This window comes from Natator depressus, chromosome 15 (assembly GCF_965152275.1).
Source record: "Natator depressus isolate rNatDep1 chromosome 15, rNatDep2.hap1, whole genome shotgun sequence".
NCBI lineage: Eukaryota > Metazoa > Chordata > Testudines > Cheloniidae > Natator > Natator depressus.
Genome location: NC_134248.1, coordinates 22,095,373 through 22,119,202, shown reverse-complemented (window position 1 = coordinate 22,119,202; position 23,830 = coordinate 22,095,373). Strand labels below are relative to the sequence as shown.

At 38.8% G+C, this 23,830-nt stretch overlaps 1 protein-coding gene across 1 annotated transcript in view; it reads right to left on the bottom strand.

Annotated features, from left to right (window-relative positions):
• Positions 1-942: 942 nt before the first annotated feature.
• Positions 943-23,830, bottom strand: part of SLC15A4 (solute carrier family 15 member 4) — a 48,534-nt gene continuing 25,646 nt past the window's right edge. The window contains exons 6-8 of the mRNA XM_074972586.1: positions 18,159-18,314; positions 8,337-8,495; positions 943-2,493 (exon numbers count right to left, since the gene is read on the bottom strand). Coding sequence (XP_074828687.1) covers positions 2,345-2,493; positions 8,337-8,495; positions 18,159-18,314 — 464 coding nt within the window. The 3' untranslated portion in view covers positions 943-2,344. The remainder of the gene's footprint in view (positions 2,494-8,336; positions 8,496-18,158; positions 18,315-23,830) is intronic.

The window sequence follows — 23,830 nt, the reverse complement described above, 5'->3', positions numbered from 1 at the left end:
TGCAAACACTATCAGCCCTCCAAAGAGAAAAACATGCAAAGTGGAATGCATATTAAGGGTCCACCCACGTGGGAGATTAAACTAGTTGAACCACATTAAAATCTTGTCTACCCCAAAGAATTTAATCTGTGGTCGCCCTTCTGTAGCAAGAATCCAGTTCCTTGCAGCACTGCCATTTCAAATTCCCTAGTGTAGGTCTTAACACACTCCTTACTCAACATAAGCTTCCCAGGTAAGTGTGGAAAAGGACAGTTTTATCATCAAGGAGCAGACTTTTGAGAATGAGTTAATCTAGTGAGATTTAACCCCCAATGCAGATGGGTATCTACAAATAATTCTAAAAACAACCTTGCAAGAAGTTAGCTAAATGGTAGAAGTATTTATTGGTATAACTGGGTAACAGTTAGCTGGTACAGCAAAGTTCTTTTCTGCATCTACAAACGCTTTACAAATACAAACCTGTCTTCACATGGAATCAAACTTTCCTGATTCATCCCCTCCTTATGAGGGGGAGATCTCTTGATAAATAGATTTTTAGATAGCCATATGATTCTTCTGCAGCCTATTTCAGTCTTTGCCAAGCACATTAATTCCACCAGACCAAATTGGCTTTAAAGGTGATGTACCACAAATAGGGTATTAAAAGTTAAATAGAATAGAAAGTACATTAGCCAATCGGGAATATTTACAGTTTTGCTTACAAGAGATGCAGTTCTTATTTTCACTATTATGTTCAAGTCTTACACTGCAATCAGGAGGCGGCTAGGAACTTACACCCAGCAGGTTTAGTACTCGCTTGTGGGTCTTTTACCAAGACGACGAATATATGTAATTACTCCCAGACTCATCCCATTCTAATACACATTCCATTGGGTGGCACAATTAGTAGGATTGCAAGATGGATTTGAGGAAATAAAGACCAAAGAACACTGGAGATCTGCAGTGTAATTTTATTCACCTGGGAACAAAGGGTCAGAAGTCACAGCACAAGAGTTCATTTTGCTTTGTAAACTCATTAAAAGGACATTCTCTGTTCCAAAAAATATTTAACATTTTAAATGCAAAGTCACCAAAGGAAACTGTAAAAGCTCAAACACATTAAACTGTTTAATAAAATACTGATTTTTCAGTTTGTTTTCTTTATAATCACTTGCAAAAGTATTGCTTTCCATATCGCCTTGCATATGCAGTATTAAATACAATAGGTAAAGAAATTAAAGTAGAACATGCTGAAAGAGTAAAAACTACATTTACTCTAGAATAGGAATGTGTTGCTGAAAGGTTCTAGCCCTGTAGCACATTAGCAAAAATTACATAAAAGACACCAGGACTGAAGACATTAGGGCTAAGAGACCTCCAACTGATATTACACATTCATCTACTGAGACTGAAATTCAGTCTCCAATCTCTTTCCATGCACTTGAAAATATTTAAGGATCTTTAAATGGAGATAATGAAACTGAGAACATTAGATAAAAGACTTGCTTATTCAAAGGACACAAGTTTCCCTAATGTCCTAATACACCTAACTCTGACCTTAAAAAAAATAAAAATAAAAATAAAATCCTGGAGTAAAACCAGTTATGTCCCCAAAAGTGTCTAACATGTATCAAAAATTATAGCAGCTACAAAATAACCTACTGTGTTGTCTAAATGCACCCAAGGCCATTTTATATTAAATACTGAAGTGTAGGCTTAAAACATTTGTCCTATTTGCAACGAAAGATCAATTGCATACAAGCCATCCCTTTTTATCCAGGCTAGTCAGACCTATGAAGGTTAGATTGCCTCCACTTGTCCCAAAATTGACCTGTTGAATTTAGCTTCCTCAAATTTTTAAAATTCAGAGGAGATTTCTTACTAATTTCACTGAACCTCTTGAACTGTAACCAGAACTTCAAGGAAATACAGGTGCCTTCAACATAATAAAGACTGCTGAAAAGTGTTTCCCCCTCCCCCCCGATCCACCTTCCTTCATTGAACAAAGTTCTTCAGTTAGGAGTGAGCCACATTATACAGTGTTTCCTTACTAGTTTTGACTAGTTATATTCAGTTTCCAAAGATGTTAAGTAGTCCCAACATGTCAGCATGAGCACAGCGCCTTCATTACCTAGAGTTAATGCACTTCCAAGATCTGCATTTTCCCTACAACAGGGCATATGAGCCCCACCGACATAAGGCACTTACCTACAGGGAAAGGGACGGGGTAAGAACTCATGTAACATGCAAGTTTAAGGAAAGAGTCCCTTTGGAGAACAGTTTAAGATCGCGCAAACTATCAGTTCACTGCCAGTTAATTTACTGCGTGCTGGTCTAATAAACTGCTCTTCCATTTCAGATAATGTCAGGTCCTCCCATTGGCAGTCACTCCATTAGTCCTTGATCTTTGACGGTCATATTTCACAGAAACAATAAGGAAAAGCAGGAGGGTTGCTCCTTGGATAGCCGCCAGCAGGAAAAAGTAATAGTTTAAAAAGCAGCCATTAATGTTACCTAGAAAGAATTGGAGAGGAAAAGTAAATACACATAGGGAGTATACAATCCCACTCAGTCCTATAAGAACTAAGATTTATCTCTGCAAAAGGTGTCGGCAAAACAGAACCAGATCATATTTCCATCATGTAACCAGTATTTCAGTTTTTGGCATTATCTAGAATATAAATTGCATTTCTAGGAAAATACACAGCCTGCAAGCTGTGCTTTGTATTTTGTGCTTGTATCTCAAAGTCAGTAATGCCTTTGATTTCTCCTCAATAATTGTACACAACCCCACAATGTTACAGGAATTACATGTATACAGAGGGGAGCACAAGCCCCCCTTGGCCTACACAGTTTTTAAAAAAGAATGAGCAGCCGGAGAAAAGTAGACATATAGACAGAAAAGCTGTGCTTGTATCTCCTTTTTTATAACTGATTTTCAACTAATGCAGAACACGAATTCATTTAATAAACTCTTAAAAGGGAGAGAGAAATGTAAGTGCTAACCAGAAATGTTTATAAGTGATGTACCAATGCTTTGCCTTGTGGACTCACTCATACTTCTGATAAAACAGTGTAGCTGAAAAACTATGAAATGCATATCTAAATATATTTTTGCTCGTCTCCCAATTTAAACAAAGGAGATCACACACACAGAGTCACTTTATTAAATTATTATTATTAAAAGAGCTACCTTGCTAAAAAGGAAAGCAACTCTCCTGCTGGAAATGCTACAAACCAAATATGCTCTCAAGATTGTTATCAGAGTAAGAAAAAAGCCTCTGAACTTAATGTGCTTTTAATTTGCAGGCTATAGTTTCTTCATTTTAAATCAGAACCCCCAAAATATATTTTCTCCTCAATTGGAGAATGCCCTCTCACTCTAAAACTGAGCTTAATAAGTAAATGGACAATCTTGCTCTCCTGCAAGGTATGGAGAGTTAGAACAAGATTAAGTGGTTAGGTTTATGGCTTACTGCTTATATAGAAAGGTAATCAGTTAAAAAAAAATTAAATGGATTATGTTGATATAGAAAAAGTTTTGATATGAAAACGACAAATCACTGAAGATTTCATCTCACAGACATGTGCAAAACTATATGGCCAAAACTAATCCAATGCATATTCAAAGGAATGAGTGAGGAACATTTCCAACTGCCCGGCCCTACCTCCACCTCTAATTCTTCACTGAAAACATCATTTGTTTTTGTCAGGTTTCAGAGTAGCAGCCGTGTTAGTCTGTATTCGCAAAAAGAAAAGGAGTACTTGTGGCACCTTAGAGACTAACCAATTTATTTGAGCATAAGCTTTCGTGAGCTACAGCTCACTTCATTGGATGCATAAAGTGGAAAATACAGTGAGGATAGGTTGTAGATCCTTGATAATGTGTTCTCTCTCCACCTTGATCATCACTTCAAAAGGTTCTCTCTCCCCCCACCCCACTCTCCTGCTGGTAATAGCTCATCTTAAGTGATCACTCTCCCTACAATGTGTATTTTTTCATGGTCTGTGTATATAAATCTCCTCACTGTATTTTCCACTTTATGCATCCGATGAAGTGAGCTGTAGCTCACGAAAGCTTATGCTCAAATAAATTGGTTAGTCTCTAAGGTGCCACAAGTACTCCTTTTCTGTTTGTTTTTGTGCATTTCTTTAAACCTTGAGGCATTTTCACTGGGACTTCCTAGCAATTCTGCATACAAGACGTAATGTATATCAAAGATTTACGAATGATGATTTTTTACTTTTATTACCTGAATTGTCAAAAACCTTATTTTTCCAATCCACTTGCCACAAATTTGTACAAGTAACTCTCGGGCTTGGTCTACACTACCAACTTATGTTGGTATAACACCACCGCTCAGGGATGTGTAGACAGTGCTATGTCGATGGAAGGGCTTCTCCCATTGACACAGCTACTGCCTCTCGAGAGAGGCTTTCCCATCAGTATAGTTAGTGTCTTCACTAGGCACTACAGTGGTGCAGCTGCAGCACTTCCAGTGTGGACAAACCCTTGAACTATAAGTTGTTTAGAAGCCATTCATTATGCACATGCAATATTTGAGATCAGAGCAGCTTTGGACGATACCACTCATATGGTGTCTCTCTAACCCAACTGGATATATAACTGAGAATCAACTTTTAAATACAAGTTCAAAGCTTGCTTTCTCTAAATAGTCTCCAATATGCACTAAAAATGTATTCTATGAAGAATCCTGGCAGAAATCCCATTTGCTAACATATTTACAGAAAGTAAACAGTGAAAGCAAAGTTTGTGTAAAAGTCTGCACTGTCATTGCCAATATCTAGTCATTAACAGCCTTACACAAGACAGTTTTTCTCTTCTAGGTCCACTGGATCGTTCTCTTTTCATCCCTTTAGCCATCCAGTGTTCTAATTAAATACATCCACAGTTTTTAGCCAATACTACCAAAGCTGTTTCATGGAAAACAAGTTTCAGAGTAGCAGCCATGTTAGTCTGTACTGGCAAAAAGAAAAGGAGTACTTGTGGCACCTTAGAGACTCACCAATTTATTTGAGCATAAGCTTTCGATGAAGTGAGCTGTAGCTCACGAAAGCTTATGCTCAAATAAATTGGTTAGTAGCAAGGTGCCACAAGTACTCCTTTTCTTCATGGAAAACAGAAGTTTATGCAAGAAAGATGGTAAATGGTCTAACTTTAGTGATCTCCTAGAATATAGTGAAACTGTAAAGCTTTAAGGTAAAAACATACGTTTTATAACATCACTGAAATGGATGAAGCACAAACAGAATTCTGAATTTCACTTATTACAATTTCTTTAGACAACTTCTTAGCCTTGTTCAACGTTACATGGTGCCTGTGTGTCTGAAGGCCTCAATCTCCCCTCCCTGATCAGCTGAATGGGGAAATAAAGAGTTACAAAAATGGATGCTATCATGAAAAATTTAAAAGCATTATTCATATCAAGCCATTACTGCAATTCTCTTTCAACTCTCTCAGAGCAAAGTTAGGAATCCATCCAACTATGTGGAACTTCTTTCTGGTTCAATTCACCTCTGACATTTCCTCAAAGTTGTTTTAAGCTAGTGATTTGTGGCACATTAAATACTTCTAAATTAAGAAAGCTCATTGGTAAAACATTATCCTTCTATTAAGAAATAAGCTCCTGCTATTGCTGAATTTTCAAGAATACACTATGGCTCACTTCCAACATGCGAAGAGCTACAGTCAATTGGACCATTATGACTATTATAAGCGAAAGGGGGAAGCAAGAAATAGAGAAGCACACGTCAATCCTTACAAGCTTTGAATGCAGCACACATACGTGTTGAGATTAAGTTATTGTAATTATTGAAGTTTAAGATCTAATTAAATAAGCTTATTATAAAAAGCAATAAAAGCAAAAGCAGCCTTCTCTTGACATTTAAAATACAATATACTCCCAAAACTCCATTTGAAGAGCAGAAATAGTAATTTTCCTTTGTGGGACGGGATGTTAACTCCATGAAATCTTGATTTTTATGGCAGAAATAATTTAATCATTTCAATGTAACAATCAACGCTTAAGTGCCAGCAGACAGTGTGCTCTACTGCCATCAATGGGAAGTAGTGAGAACACATGGGAGAACAGTTAATGCTCCTAGTTTATACTGCATTTCTTTAAAAATTTATAGTTGTAGAATATCTAATGAAAAATTCACAAACTCTTCATTCACAATAAAGCTTCAGTCTCACAACTGATGGGGAGGGCCCTTGAAGGCCTTACTCGGTCTTACTGATTTAAAATTTGATACATCATTTGCTAAAACATTTTAAAAATAAACAGTGAATTTAATACTTTGAAAAGTATTCGATAGCACTAAAAAAAAAGCCCTATTTATTCACTGGAGAGTAACAGTCCACGTAGCAGCAACACAAGATACTACAAACCAAAGCCACCCCACTGGTAGGCCTCAACCCCGATTCCAAGGTACAAACTCTGGGACTGCAAGGGGAGGTTAGAGCTCTGCAGCTGCTGTTTAGGGCCCAGATAGATAGGGATTTCTGATAATTCCCTAGTAACAGCTGTCCACTGGGAAGCAGACTGAGCACCCCCAGCTTATTCTACGCAGCTGACCAAAGGAGCCACCTGAGGCAACACCTTTCAGTCTTAATCAACCCAGGAAGCATTTGAGCCAATCTATATTTTTAGATGAGGGTGCTACCTTTTCTGGGACTGTTTTATCATAGCCTAAGGAAAACAAGATGAGATGGATCATGCTAGAAAAGGGGGAGGGGGGAGGCTAAAAAGGCATTTCTAATTAAAATTGTCAAGTGTGACAAACATTATTTTATAACTAGTAACTTCCTCCATATTTAGTGCACATCTTTTGAATTATATTTATGGTGTAAGAATGGACAGATTTGATCACCAAAGTTGCCATGGCAGAATAAATCTTGACCAATATTAACAACTTGTTTTAAAGTCTTTTTATTTTCAGGATGAACAACCAACCACCCCAGAGGAACTAAGTCTCCCACCGAGAATTTGCTGGTCTGGTCCTGTGTTGTTCAGCCATTGCTCTATTAGTCTCTTATGCTGCCTAGGGTTTAGCAAGAGAGACAAGGTGGGCGAGGTAATATCTTTTATTGGACCTCACCTACCTTGTCTCTCTCAAGTCTTGGGACCAACAGGACAACAACGCTGCATACGGGATTTCCCAGGCAGCTCAAGAATCTCAAAGAAAACAGAGTTTCCCATTCACTTCATCTGAAAAATCTCAAAATGCTAAATTATGGAAATATTTTCTACAACATAAAGATTACTCCTGTGAAAGCCATGACAAAAACACATCCTTAAAAACTCAACAATTACAGGTGTGTCAAAACAAAATGCTTGTTACCACTGTACAACCAGATGAAATGCTGGACCTCTGTCTTTGGAATAAATTTTGTATTTGTGATGACTCCTGTGTAAAGATTAAGCTTTTGGCCATCTGTTTTTAAAAGAAGGAACTTGTAAAATAAAGATGCCAACTTATGGCATGAATGCAGTTTCCAGACAGACTGTTAAAAAAAGCCTAAATCACATCTGAACAAGCAGAAAGGGCAAAAAAAAAAAAAATAAAAAATTCAACACCAAGTTTAACTTTAGGCATAATTTTTAGAGGGTACATAAAACTGCACCTGCATATCAATGTTAACCTAATTTATTACATCTTTCACACACACTTCTTGCTGGAACTAATCAAGCCCCTGAAGTCTGTAAATGATTTTATGAAATTCCTAAGGTGCCACCTACTGGTGCCAATGATTTTGTTTAACTTCAACTGACAGTGAAACGTATGGCTTAGGTTGGACTATAAGATAAACTGATTGCTAGGTAGAAATGCAAATTTAACTCTTGTATGATAATTGCCACAAAGTAACATGAAATGCAAATAGGAGATGCAAATAATCAGCACTATGCAGTCAAAAACCTGTTTCATTATTTTCACTGAAAATTGGGAAATTAAAAATATTTTGAGACAGCAAAAAAGATTCAACTTTCTTCAACTGCTTCTACTAATCTAGACATTCCAGCTAAAATATTCTTAAAATGTACAAATATCTTCTGGTAATCAAAAATAGAAACACAGCTGAGCAATTAACTGAATCAGCTCTTTTATAAAGTCCACTTTACAACATATGCATTTCTAATGTATCCATTTAAGACAGTATCTCAGCTCCAACTGTAGCAATATGCAAGATGAAATTGTGTCTTTGCCATATTAGGAGGGTTTACAAATTCAAAGTGTTACAATTCTAAGCTAAGAAAGTTCCCACCCTTGAAATATAATGATGTCTGATTAAGCATTTTACTTCATTATCCTCCAATACATTGAAGATTACTTACCAAAATCTGTATGATTACTCATCCAGCCAATTGCGTTAATAGACACCAACGCCAGCAGTCCTGAGCCAACAAATGATCCAATCCCAGAAAAGAAAAAGAACAGTCCCATAATGGCACTCTGCATGGATTTAGGAGCAGCTGAATATGCAAACTCTAGGCCTGTATTAAAAGAAAAAAGGTATCAATCTGTAAGAAATTAATGTGCTTGGTTACCAGCTCAACGTGCCTGCTAATGACAAATATCTACAAACATTGAAAACAATACATTTATACAAGGTTAAAAACAAGAACTTAGATTTTCAGGACACTAAGGGTACCCAACTCCCATTGATTTCCAATGAGTATCTTACTCCCGTGGACTGCTCTGAAAGTCTTAGTAAAGGTTATCAATGGTTTATATTTGCATTAAATCCTGAACTTATATATAAATAAAATATTTTTATTTTATGTGCTGCACCACTCTCCTCTTGTTCTTTTAAGAAGTGTACAATCTTTTAGCAAACAAGTTTTCTCAGAAATCTCATGCGCTTCTGGAACTCATTCACTTTATTTTACAAGTCAACTGATATCAATCAAGTCTCATCGTATACCAGAATCAACAGACCATCTAGGGAGTTTACATTATACTTGGCTTTCAACCTTATCCAAAGTGAGTTATGCAGCTAGGACACTGTCCAGCCAAACTGTTTTTAATCATGGTTTGTCTAGTCTGCTTTAGAACAGTTTTTAAAAGATCATGTTTGAGCCTTGATGGAAGGTGACTACAATTTGACTTAGGCTTGAAAATGTTTTAAAGTAGTTTTCATAACAAAAGCCAGCTCTCTTGACTCCCATATGGTCTTCACAGCTAGACCATACTACCTCATGTTTTGTATTAGGCCATTTCCTGACAAGCAAAGCCTCAACTATGCCAGCCAGTCTTCTTGCCCCTCTGCCTGCTCAAGAAGTGGCTTAGACTGGTGAAGATCCAGATTTACCAAAGAAATTGTTTCTCTGACAGGGCTGTTATGGGAATTTGATGATCCTTTTCCCGTCATTCAGTTTTTGATCTCGGAGACTGCCATTTCTATACTGAGTTTTTTTTTTTACTGGATGATATTTATAACCACACTGCCCTCTGACAAGAACAGTAGCCTCAAGGATAGACTGAGGCAAATCCTACATCCCCCATGGACATTCGTTTCTGTCAACTTGCAGCACTTAGGATAAGTCTCAATAGTTTTTTTAAAAACTCTGCTGGGAGGACGGGAAATTAACTATTTAACTTTACTTTGGGCAGATGGAACCTAGAATCTGCATATCAGACTAATCTGTAGCACCAGTGCCCCAACATGATATGCTGTTATAGGCCTGATCCCACAAAACTTACGTACATGCTTAACTTTACATAGTCAGAATTCTACCTAAGTCAATGGGACTACTCACAGGTCGTAAAGGCAAGGAGCCACAATTTTTTTTGCAGAATGACAGCCAAGGTATGGTCTACAGGTAAGGGCAAGGGATGGAAGACTTAAGTCAGTCAAAGTAGTCTGCCTCTTCCTGAAATTAATGGGAAGGACTCTCCATACCTCCTTTTTGCCTCTTTGCTGAGGCATGGTTGTGCACAGGAAGCAAGCTCAGAGCCATCCTCTGTTCACATAATGTTGAAACAGCAAGTATTTCTTTAACACTGCTTGACTATCACTACTGATCCATACACAGCGCTTGATAGGAACACAATGGTGTTTTCCTTTAAGGGAAAAGGCTTAAGACTTCAAGCCAGATGGGTCAATTAGTCAGGGCCAGAGGGTGCAGTTCTGTTCAGACAAGGAAGTGCATCAGAACTACATGTTCTCCCTTATTGATCTGTAGTGCCACGTGGGAGATCGTGTCTGAACCACCACACTGTTTTCCCTTCTCCTTGAAGCAAAGAAAACTTGAATGCTGCAAAGTGACATCTCTTGATTGAAGAGCCCTTTTTCAGAAGTCAGACTGGAGGCTCCGATAAATGTAAATCCAGAATGTGAGGCTCAGTGTCCTTATACATATACAGAAGCCAACAGTATGATTCAGTATTCTATTTAATATGACAAACACTAAAAAGGTTAAAAATTTGTCCAAATCCTATTTATTGGGATGTTTTCCCACTAATTACATTTGAAATCATCTCTCTCATTCTTATTTGGCCAAACCCCAATTAAAAATGGAGCAGTCTGTTCATCTTAAAACAAAACTGTAACCTTTCACTAAATAACCCGTTGTCAGAAAAGTTTCCAGACTATCTGAGATTCCGTCTGGTGACCACGCTGGATACTGTTCACACAACTCAAACTGAAGTACACTGAGTGAAAGAACTCCAGTCTGATTTTTTTTTCTCCTTGGTTCCTTCACAAAAGCATTGGACTTGAGTGATACCTTTAGGGGGAAAAAAACCCCAAAAGAATGTAATCCTACAAACTTCTGTAATTAAAAAAAAATAAAAATCATGCTTCCAAACTTGAATAATGTTCCTAGTCACCTGAATATTTAATCTGGCCTAAAGAACATAAAATCTTTTCTTTGCCTTCAGCAATATTGCTGCCTGCTGGCAGCCATTGATAGCAATTTCATGCTACCTCAAATAAGCAGTTGTGAAATTAAGCCCTCTAGTTGGTGGTGTCAGGTCATATGATTCCCAGCTAAATAAGGGTGCTTTAAGAGGATTGCAGGGAATAATACAAAAGATTAATGCAATGTGTGTCATCTTTTTAAAGGTACCTGAAGTGAAACTAATATGGTTTAATAAAAGTATGCTCAGCTTTACTGTAAACAAAAACAAACATTTTTCTCCTTTTAACATATTTAGTTTTTTTGAACCAAGTGCTTTCAAATCAACACAGTATTGTAACCATTAACATTTCACTTTTTTTAAACTGAATTTCATAGCACAACGGATGCGCCCATCAAATTTAAAAGTCACATTTATCCTGAAGTATCTTCCATTCAATCTTAAGGCACCTTGTTGTCAGTCATTTAATTTAGATAATGATCAGAAGATTGAAACAAAGCTTTGTAAAACAAAAGGAAGGAAAGGGTAATATAAAGAGCAATTAAGATCTGTATGAACTCCCCAGTTCAAACAGGCATATTTGTATTCCCCCTCCCCCCACCAAAAAAACCTGGCCATACAGGTTTTGAAGTTACAAAACCATTATTAGAGCAGCCACAAGCGCAAAAGAACAGCAGTGTATTTGCATGAGAATAGGACTGGCCTTAAAAGGTTTTACTTCCTGTCTATTAAATCAAGTAGTACAAACCACCTGGAACTTAGAGCTCAACAGAAGAATTTATCACTTTTTTAAACCACTGATCCTTTGACAAATACATTGCAGATACAGGTTACATTTTGTTTGGAAACTTCTATAAATTGTGTAATAATTCGCACAGTCAAAAGAGAAAGAGGACATCTCAAAGAGGGAGGCACCAAATACCTTTTTCCAGTAAAAAAGGCATTTCTTCTAAGTCAGTTGTGTACATGAATTCAGATTTCGAGTTAACATGATTTCCCCAATGTTGCTAAGCAACTATTGCTTTATTCTCTGCTTTAAGCTTTCTCTGTAGTTGAGAAAGACATTAAAACAGAGATGACATTCAGAAAGTGACTTGTTTAAGCAAGAATTCCAATTGCTTATTCTGAAGTGATAGAAACAGTCTTTAGGAGCTGGGGGTAGAAAAATATCCTAAGGTAACAGGAGATGTTATGGATGTTATTACACATTTAATAAAACTTTACATCGTAGAGGGCAGCACTGATTATTGCAAAGGATCTGCTCTGCACTCCCACAACACATCTTCCATATAGGTTAGCAATGCCAGACCAGAGAGCAAGGCACACCCTACCAGCAGACAGAAAAACAATGAAGAAAAGCTTGCACCTGCTGCGCAGGACAGTTTATTATACTCCCAAGTAACGAAGAGCAAAATCAAGTTAAAAAGTCAAATGTTGGGGAAAACATGTGAAAGGACAAGTGCCTCAGAAGTAGAGAAGGAAATAGCAGGAGGTACAAAGAGTTAAAGGTTATGAAATGAACATGAAAAAAAAGCATGAAATGAAAGCTCCTGATCCCTTCTGTTCCCAACCGAGTAAGGTTGGGAACAAATCAGTACCAAGCAGGCCATGACAGAGGTCAGTTTGCTACAGCCAGGATGGCCTCTGAGGCCATACCTCACCTATCTGAATATGGTGGACTTTTAGATGACTTGAGATAGCTTTATGCACCTTCATATTGTAAAAGGTGGTCATAAAACCCAACATCTAGTGCCCATTCATGTAAATGCATAATGCTTCTTTCACATGCAAAATTCATGGAGGATAGGTCCATCAATGGCGTCCCTAGCCTCTGTTTGCCAGAAGCTGGGAATGGGCAATAAGGAATGGACCACTTGATGATTACCTGTTCTGTTCATTTCCTCTGGGGCGCCTGGCATTGGCCATTGTCGGAAGACTGGCCATACTGGGTCATACCAATGGTCCATCTAGCCCAGTATCCGTTCTTATGTTCTCCTTCTGCACCAAAACCCAGCCCACTCAGAGGGTCTTACCATTTCCTAGTACTGGTGTGCCATAGCAGGACAGATGGAAGCAGAGGGCTGACGAGCTAAAGGCTCTTGAACTGAGAGGGAAGCAGACTATACGGGAACTGGGGATAGCACAAGCCATGTGCTCCGATTCTAACTTACTGATTTAGTCAAGTGGGACAAAAGGAGGAGTAACCTCTGAAAACCATCTTGTCCCATGATGGGAAAAAGAAAATGTGAAATCCTATCTAAGGCAGAGGTTCTCAGACTCCCTGAGAAGGCACAGCCACGAGCTGGGGAGGTGCTAGCTGCCTGTCTTTTGTCTTTTGCCAGACTGGATTCAGAGCTCCGCTTGGTGTGGGGGCTGGCCAAGGAGGGGTGGACACTAGGGGAAGCAGCTTCACCCAGTGCTCTGCTGCTCAGCTTGGTTATGCCCACAGCAATGCAGGGTCTCTCCTGCCTCCCCATCTTCCCCCGGCAACTTCCATATTTCCTCTGTGCTCCATTCTCCAGTGGAGCTGGGGCTCCTCCATCTCGCCCTGTGCTCTCTTTGGCTGAAGTAGCCCATGCAGTATCCGAAGGGCTCCCCTCCATTCCCACAGGCCCCCCATCTCATCCCTATCCTATTCTGAGAGCTCCCCTCCATTCACTACTGATCTGCTGCTCATCTTTAGGCAGTGGGGCTGGGCAAACTGGGATGACTAGAATGGCTCTCTTTCTGATCAGCTGCAGCTGTTAACTTCCAGTTCAGCACCCACATCACAATAGCAGCCCCTGTGCAAAGCGGGCTCTGAGCTCTGCAGCAGCTCCTAGAACCACCTTCCTCCCTGTTCCCTGGTGCCACAGGGTGCCTGGTCACATTAGGTGCCAGGGTCCTGCGCAGTTCCTGCCTGGGGTGATGTGCTGCCTTCTGCAGGGCACCAGTGCAGCTGGAGAGTAACCAGTTGGTCTCAGCCAGGTATAGCCCCAGCTTCCCTGACCAAGCCACAGCAGAGGCCCATCCCAGCTACTGGCTCCGCACCATCATCGACTTCCCGCTGTACTGGACCCACACACAGCTCAGTGCTGCTGGACCTGCGAGTACCACAATCTGTCTCACTGCCCAGCAACCCCACTGCTCCTGCCCACCTGCACTAAAGGGGGGCCCTGCTCCCTACCCGTGAGCCTAGTACCAGGAACTCAGTGACTTCTTCCCATGGCCCCTGAAAACGGGGTAGGAGGTGCAGTGTCAACTGGTGTTACGGTTTCCAAAAGCATTTGGGCAGTGTTATTTTAGCTGCTCTGATCTGTATTTTCTGAACACAAAAGGTGCTTTATGAAATAAAACGAGTACTTCGACACAAATACTCATACCTATACTGATCAAAGCCCTTTAACTATTACTTGTATTCCTGCAAAGTATATGATTTTCAGTTCTTCATGTTCTCACAGTAAACTATGGGGGAGGGGGGAAATTGTTGTATGGTACTAAGTTCAGAATCCCTCAGCTAAGGGGAAGTTCAATGTTAATTTGTATAGATGTTTAAAGTTTAAGATACTGAATTACTGTGGCTATTAATATATCAGTTTATGTTATGGCTCTAAACAAAAGCTTCATGTGACTATGTTAACTGGAGTAAGGTCACTGAGGGAGTGATCTCACATTAGGACTAGCTAGCTACTATGTTCATACTGTATTAAAATTACCTATTTATAGACCTAATTGCAATAGGTCACTAGTGTTAACAACTGAATATTGTTCACAAGCTCCAAATAGGTTTCAGAGTAGCAGCCGTGTTAGTCTGTATCCGCAAAAAGAAAAGGAGTACTTGTGGCACCTTAGAAACTAACAAATTTATTTGGGCACAAGCTTTTGTGAGCAACAGCATCCAATGAAGCGAGCTGTAGCTCACGAAAGCTTATGCTCAAATAAATTTGTTAGTCTCTAAGGTGCCACAAGTACTCCTCTTCTTTAAGCTCCAAATAGTAAACAGAAAGAAGTTTATTGAAAGAATCACAACAGCAATATATTTATTGTTTAATTATAAAAAGAAACCAAATGCAAGCCATGTCACGTACAAAACAGCAGCAACAGATAAACGGTCTGTGCTTTTTTTTGTGTGCTAATGAACCCTAATATGCGTGAAATAGACCAGAAAATAAGATTTTATAGTCTCATTCACACTCTCCTCCCACTTCAGCTTCAGCCTAAAATCAATATGATCTCTCACTGCTGTCCACTACATAACACAAGGATGGCATCCAAGAGATTTACAGACACTTGTGATTCAGTTCCAGGAAGATGTGGTTTGAGTGGCGCTTCAGTTTACCTAGTACTTACCACATGGAGTACTAAATAAAATATGCCTTTAACAATTATTCTAGAGAGAAAAGCAGGTCTTGGAAAGCATTTCCAGCAGATTCCTTAAAGCTTTTTACTAGAGCTACTTAACAGTAAGCAGAATACTGCCCCTCTGACCTTGTTGGCTTATAGATCAATGCCTCCTGACTGGCATAGCCACACTAACTATCAGCCCTGCTTTAAGAACAAACCAGCAGTCTGCATGCCAAGCCAAGACAGTGATCCTGAAAGATTCTTTTTCAATCCAGAAAGATTGATCAAAAATGTTTGTTTATATCATGGGCTAGAGAGATAAAAGCATTCATTTTTCAATTCCAATGTTATGGTAAATTAACAATAGGTGACATTTGTTTTTAACTTTTCATGGTAAGTTTCATGCTCAGGAAAGCAAAAAGATTAACTGCTGCACTAGCAAGCCATGTGAGAGATTTCCCAAAACACAGTCATCTTTAGGCTAGCCTACCCCTTGGCTTTTCTTGACCTGAGACTGCAAGGGGTGCTACGTTGTGTGGCAGATTATGTTGGCAAAAGAAGAAATCAAGTTCAGTTTACTTGGGAAAACACCATTTTGCAAAATGAAAAACAAAACAGCAACAAAGACGACTGCCTCCATGAGACAGACCTCTTTGGTATTTGGAAGACAGACATAATCTAGGTATTCTTTAGAAGTACTTTTTGCTAAAACAATGGAACTCCAATTATCTGATCTAATTGGGATTAGGGCTAGATCGAATAACCAAAAAAAACCAGATAAACCTCAGAATGGGCAGGTAGGGCTCCTGCTGTTAGCCCCAGTGGCTGGGGATCTGCTGTTTTAATTTTAAATGAATTTGTTTTAAATAATTTCACCTCTACATTAGAGGTAGAAGAGTGCATCAATTCCTAAAGCTAGGATACAAACAATGTTGTTGTGCTGCATGTATGTATCAGACACATCTGAAATGCACTGGTGGGGGGGGGGGTTGGGGGAAATCACCATTTCTACTACAGATACACTAATATTAACAGAAAATGCATTTCTTCCTCCCCTGCACCTGCCTGGTAGTTGGAATACATTTATGAAGAATGATAAATGTGTTTGGCTTTTAGCAGATGTTCAGAAGATGGTGCAGTTTTCCAAGCTATTCTTATGGTCAATGGGCTAATAACATGGGTTAGTGCCAAAGAGCCTGTGGTTGTGAAGAAGCCTAATTAAACAACTTGACTGTTTATTGGCTCAGTCTTGTAGTTCGTACTCTGGCAAAACTCACTTTGTCTCAGTAAAAACTACAGGATTAAGTACAGGGTCATCTTTCGTAATATCTAGACATTAAATGGCAACAAGAGAAAACTTCTAGTGAGATTCTGACCTGGCACCCACCACTTCCAAGCTTCAACATGGATATTTGCTAGTTGGGATCACACTCAACTATAGATCATTTTGGATTTCACCTGTTGCTGCTGTTAGTGGTTCACATTGGTCAAGGATGCATCCTTTGTTTCATACTACCTCCCTCATTATCTTTAAGAAAGGCTGGAAAAAGGACAATTACTTTTGGTCACAGGAAAGTACAGTTAATCCATTATCTTTACCAGGATGCCACTGTTCTCTCATCCTCATGCCACTGTTCTCTCATCCTCATGCCACTGTTCTCTCATCCTCATGCCACAGATTTTGGATCTTGCATTCTAAACAAACATTTTCTATGTACATATCAATAACTGTGTGTGTCACCTTCATTATTTCACATCCATTTCTAAATTGTACACTTAAGTTCTTAATCAACAAGCTGCCATTATATTACCTGATGCATTTGAGATTAAATAAACCTCTTTTATTCTTCTAAAGTATTAATCTATATGTCCTAATGTGCATTAATCCGATCACAACTGGTCATTTAATCTAACTGGTAAATGTTATAAAGTTTGCGGACGACACCAAGCTGGGATGGGTTGCAAGTGCTTTGGAAGACAGGATTCAAATTCAAAATGATCGGGACAAACTGGAGAAATGGTCTGAAGTAAACAGGATGAAATTCAATATGGACAAATGCAAAGTACTCCACTTATGAAGGAACAATCAGTTGCACAAATACAAAATGGGAAATAACTACCTAGGAAGGAGTACTGGGGAAAGGGATCTGGGGGCCATAGTGGATCACAAGCTAAATATGAGTCAACAGTGTAAAGCTGTTGGGGGAAAAAAAAAAGCGAACATCGCTCCGGGATGTATTAGCAAGAGTATTGTAAGCAACACATGAGAAGCAATTCTTCCACTCTACTCTGCACCGATGAGGCCTCAACTGGGGTATTGTGTCCAGTTCGGGGTGCCACATTTCAGGAAAGATGAGAATAAACTGGACAGAGACCAGAGAAGAGCAACAAAAATGATTAAAGGTCTAGAAAACGTGGTCTATGAGGGAAGCTTTTAAAAATTGGGTTTGGTTAGTCTGGAAAAGAGAAGACAGAGGGGACACGATAACCTTTTACGTAAGTGAAAACTGTTGTTATAAAGAGGAAGAAAAAATGTTTTTCTTAACCTCTGAGGAGAGGACAAGAAACACTGGGCTTAAATGGCAGCAAGGGAGGTTTAGGCTGGACATTAGGAAAAACTTCCTGTCAGGGTGGTTAAGCACTGGAATAAATTGCCTAGGTAGGTTGTGGAATCTCCATCATTGGAGATTTTTTAAGAGCAGGTTAGACAAACACCTGTCAGGAATGGTCTAGATAATTAGTCCTGCCACAAGTGCAGGAGACAGGACTAGATGACCTCTCGAGGTCCCTTCCAATTCTATGATTCTATGTCAAAAACAATTAAAAGCAGTCTGCTAATCTTTTGACCCAGTGTAACCTACAGGAATTTAGTTCCCTTCCCTTAAAAATTACTATGTATCTTTTTATGTTATAATTATAATGTATTAGGAAAATGATCAGACAGACAAAAGTTACGATTTTTTAAAACTTACCTGCTATGCTTGCAAATATTTCACTGAATCCAATCAGTACATATTGAGGAATCTGCCACCATATTGGCAAATCAGCAGCATAATATGTAACATGTCCAATTGTCTGATTAATTGTTTTAACCTTTACAATACTCAGTCTGTTGCCTTCCAAAATTCCTAAAAGAAAAAAACAAAAGATAATCCTAAAATGCAAAAGTTATTTCTTCATACCTAGGACTAAATTAGGATCGAATTACTGCATGACATGATTACCTGAACCATGCAACAAAAGCTTAGGTACTGGGAACAAGTACTTCATAATATTCATATATCAAGCACTACATAGTCTACTTTTCCTATTACTATTTCAGAAAATTCAGTTCCTCTGCCACAGGATTACAGTTATTCTATTCTTATTTATCAGCTATAATTACACAAATCCTTACCCCATTTCAGGTGGATTAGCTCAAAGAGCCTTCTGATACAAACTTAAATTTTTTTTTTAAAGGCAAACTACTCCTTTGAATTATTGCATCTGCAAGCATGAAAGTAGTACATCAGTGACTATTTTACTTTTTAAAATGGTCACCAGTGCTACATGAATGCTGTTTACCATATTCATAATGGTTTACTGTTGATCACTTACATTTATATAGCACCTTTCATAACACAGAATTCCAAAACTCTTTACAAGCTGATTTACAAGTTATACTGTACATAGAAATCACATTAGTGTCTGCATTTCAGTGTCACGTAGAGTGTGAAATGCAACAGTTTAACAGCGCTCATCAACGCAATAGGACACTTTAGAGCAGAAAGTGAATCTTATCCCACTGAAACTGTAGGGGAAATTTCAGTAGTTCGCTTACAGTTTACCCACACTGAAATTAGGCATACTGCTACAAAGAATGCTTGGGATCTTTAATAACCACAAGTGACCAGGGCTTCTATTTTATGCCTCACCCAAAAGAATATACTTCCAATTACCAATACCAAAGAGCCCACAACCCAATCAATTTGGTACACTAGCTCATTGCTGTTTTGAAGGGAAGAGTAGGACCTATTGAATCATTAACATTAGTTTCCTGAAGTACTCCGGTTGTACAGGCACGTCTCCATCCAAGTGCAGATAAGGATCAGCCTGGTCTAGGTTAGCAGATCAAGACCTGACCTTATACCCAAGAAGGAAAACAATGGAATAATAATAAAGATTTCATACATCTGCAGCATGCCATGTATAAGGCACTGCTGACACAGTGTGCTTAAATGACTAAATATAGTAGTCAATTTCCTCACTTTTATCTGATCCAGATAAAAAGCAGTGGGTGCACGACCCAGACAGCTGCACATGTGCCATAATGTTGAGTCCCTGATAAAACACGTATATGACATGAGACCAAGCTTGGGGGGAAAAAAAACAAAAAAAACCCTGCTCTTGTTTTGAAAGTCTGAATGTGGTGTCAAAACTGAGCAAGGGGATTCTAGAATGGAGATGCTTACAGTTTCATACTAAAGATAATTTTGTAGTTCACAGTTGTGCAATAGCTGTGTGGGGCTCGAGCTCTGGGAGTGAGTCAAAAGGTTCAAGCATGCTTATATGTACAATAAGTGGTCTGTAATGTGCTCTTGAGAAGGGTGGAAAGCATCCTGTATCATAGCACAAGCTTAACCATTAATGGTAGTTAAGAATCAATCGTAGAAAAGAAAGCTTCTAACTGTTCTATATAGTCTATTATATTGAAACAGCAGTTGGGGAAAAATGGATACTATTAATCCTGAAACTCCTCCAGTTATATCTTGCTGGTGCAACTACCTCCTTGAACACATTTCAAAATTTACTTCCCCCTGTAAACAATCAGGGTCCAGATACTCAAAGGGGAAAATAGGGGTGCGAACCCCAAATAGTAAGCAATTGGATCAACTGGTTGTACGCAATGTTATTGTGTAGAAAAATATGTCAAGTAATATCTTATGAAAGGTTGTAATGTTCTGAACTAGATGGTCATCACAAGATACATATGCAGACTGTGGTTATGAATAGATATGTATTAAATAATATGCTCATGAGCAGTACTACAATTTCAACTACGTCTCTCGGCAAAGAAAATCTCCTTCCAAGCCTGTTGTTCACACGAAACTAACTTCAAGTACACATCCACTGTCCAGCCAGAAAAAGACAATGGTGGACCATTAGAGTTAATGGGAAGCCATTGCATCAACTTGAAACTGAAAAGAAAACCCCAGTCTTGGAACACTCAGCGTATGTCTATGACAGCTACAGCCATGCTGCTGTAGTCAGAAGCTGTAGTAAATCCAGCTTTCTTCCATTGACCTAATGCTGAGGTTGGCTTAACGACAAGCTTGTCTACGCTTAAGCATTACAGTGGCGCAGCTAGGTCGACAGAAGAATTCTTCCATCCTAGCGCTGTCGACACAGGGACTTAGACCTGGTCTACACTACAAATGTATGTCGGTATAATGACACCGCTCAGGGATATGGAAAATCCACACCACTGAGTGGCGTAGTTATACCAACGTAACCCCTGCTGTAGACAGTGCTATGTCATTGGAAGGGCTTCTCCCATAGACACAGGTAGCGTCTTCACGAAGCACTACAGTGGCACTGTAAGTATAGACAAGGGTTGGCCCTCAGAGGTGTGGATTTTTCATACTCCTGAGTAATGCAGTTAGGCCAACCTAATTTTCTAGTGTAGACCAGGGCTACACTTAAAGCTGCAGTGGTGGAGCACTTTAGCGAAGATGCTATGACGCTGACAGGAGAGCTTCTTGATGTAGTTAATCGATGTAATCCACCACCCCAAGAGACAGCAGCTATATTGATGGGAGAAGCACGGTCTACGCTGGGATTTTTCACACCTCTGAGCAAGGTAGTTATATGACTGTAAGGTTGTAGTGTAGACCTGGCCTCAGGTGTGTCAACGTTTTACACCCCGTAGCAATGTAGCTAGGTCAACCTAAGTTTTAGGTGTAGACCAGTCTTCAGAGAGGAGGGAGTTTCCCCCACCATGAGGCACCAGAATCTAAGAGAAAGAAAAAAAATGCAAACTCTTAAAAGAGAAGGAAGGGAGTTGAAGTGAAGGACATCCAGAAACTGAGGGCCAGCATCTGTGGAGTGCTGTCTATGGAACACTAGATCTCCCCTATGACTGTTCAGAGACAATAGCTAACTTATATTAGAAAAGGGAATTTAGCTAATATAGAACAGTAAGTCACATCTTTATTGTCTGTGTAATTTGTATGTTTGCTTTTCCCTACTGTTTCATCTTTGAACTGGTGATTTTTCTATTAAATAAACCTTTTGTTTATTCTTACTCCATGCAATTTCTCTGTTGTGCAAACTAAATGGAGGCTGTTTTCACACCTTGGGAGATGACAACCAGAGAAGAATGTCTGGCAGTTAAGATCTCAGGGTAGATGAATTTGAGGAGACTCCTTGTTGGGGTCACCCTGCAAGTAGTAACTAGGCTGGAAGAAGCCAGGAAGAGATCTTTATGCCTGTAGGCTGGCTGCTGATGTCAGGGCTCTGAGCATAGCATTACGGTACCCAAGGTTACAGGACAGGCAGTGAAAGAACCCCCTATTAATCTGAGTGATTAAATAAAATGTCACCCCCACACTTTTTAAAAAATACTGTTTTCATCAACAATGAACAGCTTTAGGGCAAAGGCTGTTCTGAACGCAACATTTTCTTGTGCCACAAGCACTCTCTTCTATATTTCCCTCATTTCTTTTAAGCTGAAATATAGCCAGTTTTCTACATTTTTAAAAAAATATGGCAATAGGGACTCTAAGGAACTGACAATTCAGCTTCTCACTCTAATTTTAGAATGTTTACAAATAAACTAAGCTGCAAAACCAGTTAAAGTCTTGCTGAAATTTAATTATGTCATATATAATAGTGTGACATGACTTCACTTCAAAAGTATATGGTGATCCTTTATAGCTAGAAGAGTATAGTATTCATAGGCAACTTCATCAGATATCCTGCCACCAAGACGTGGCTATTTATGAACCCTCAACTTCAAACTAACTTACCATAAATTTCTCTTCAAACCTGAAGATTTTAGAAGCTAGAATCTATTGATTCTTTGTCAGACTGTATTTGAATGTGACAAGTTTCAAGACAAGTTTAAGATTCTTTTAACTATTAAAACTTTCAGATTAAATTCATGCTGTAATTGTTTAGAGTCTATAAACGAAGTCAATTTTCCAGTTGAATAACCTTAAATACTGCTGCTAAGAATTTACAATAAAATGCATGAAGCAAGCACAGCAGATGTTCCTTTAATCTAATCAGTTGTATTCACTCAATTTATAAGGTATTTAAAATAAACTAAACAACCTAATAGGCAGCCTAACTCATGTCCAGAACTACTGCCAGTTAGGCAAATATATTAAAAATGAAAATAAGGCACACACAAGTTATTTCCAAGACTGCAGATTAAAAATATTAGCATCTTCATATTGTTCCATATTGTCATCAAGACTTCTGTCTAACAAAATGGTGGTCTGGTAGTTATGCTGCAGTTTAAGAGTCAAATGAAAATAGCTTTTATAAATGCCATTGATTAGCCTGCCCTATACGATGAAACACTTCATGAATTATTTAGACCAATGGAAGCAAATTTGTGTTAATTTCAGCCCCAGAAGTCATCTGACTTGGGTTCTCACATTCTAGGATGTTAGCTTACTCCAAACACAGGTCAAGATTGAAGTTCTCCACCAGGCTTCACATTAGTTTTACCCAGCCCAGTGAACCAAAACAACTGGACTTCTGCTGGGGAAAAGAATGATTTTAGGCAGATATCACATGTCTAAATCAAATACTAATCCTGAAAATTAAGTCATCTGAAACTTCTTGGAGTTCTACTGTATACAACCAGACTGCAACTCAATTAGTTTATTTCAGGAGTGCTTCTGTTTCAATACTAGTGGGGACATGAATTGTGATTTTACAAGTCAAGTCAAGTCAGAATTCTGAGCCAGCAAGTTCTATTTATAGGGCTGGCATTCAACATTTCTGGCATTGTCGTCCCCAAGTGGCAGAGGGGAGCTCTACCCAAATGTTCTCAAGTGCCACAGAATAAGAGAAATATTCCTATTTTAAGTTCAAATGACTTTACAGTAAGAACTTTACTTGCCCACATACAAAAATGACCTTGGTCTAATAAGGTAATTACCTCTCTCATTGGGAGAAACCTTAATAGCCCTATAAAGTGTCCCTCTCTCTAAAATATAGGAAATTACAAGTGTCGAGATTAATTTATTTAACGCTATAATGCTTTATCAATATGTTCATTACAGTGATACTGGGTGAAGGGTATAGGTTCCATGAAGCATTGCTCAGAGATGTTCAGTTCCACATCAGCAGTGCTTAACAACATTAAATCATCCCCATAACCAGATGATTTATGGTTTGAACAGCGATGCCATCTTTTTCCTTTTGTGCTACAGCTAAGCTATTTTACACTACAATAATTCCAAACATTAGGGAACATTAAGGCAAGGGGGAAAAAAGCCAAAGTCGGAGGAAAGTCTTGCTCAGCAATAAGCCAATTTTATTACTTCAGCTAAAGAAACAGTTTTAAACAGAGTTTCAAGTTTATTTAATATTTGAAAATCAGACTGTATTAAAGGCACACACTGATTTTTACAGATCCTTGTTTTTCCTG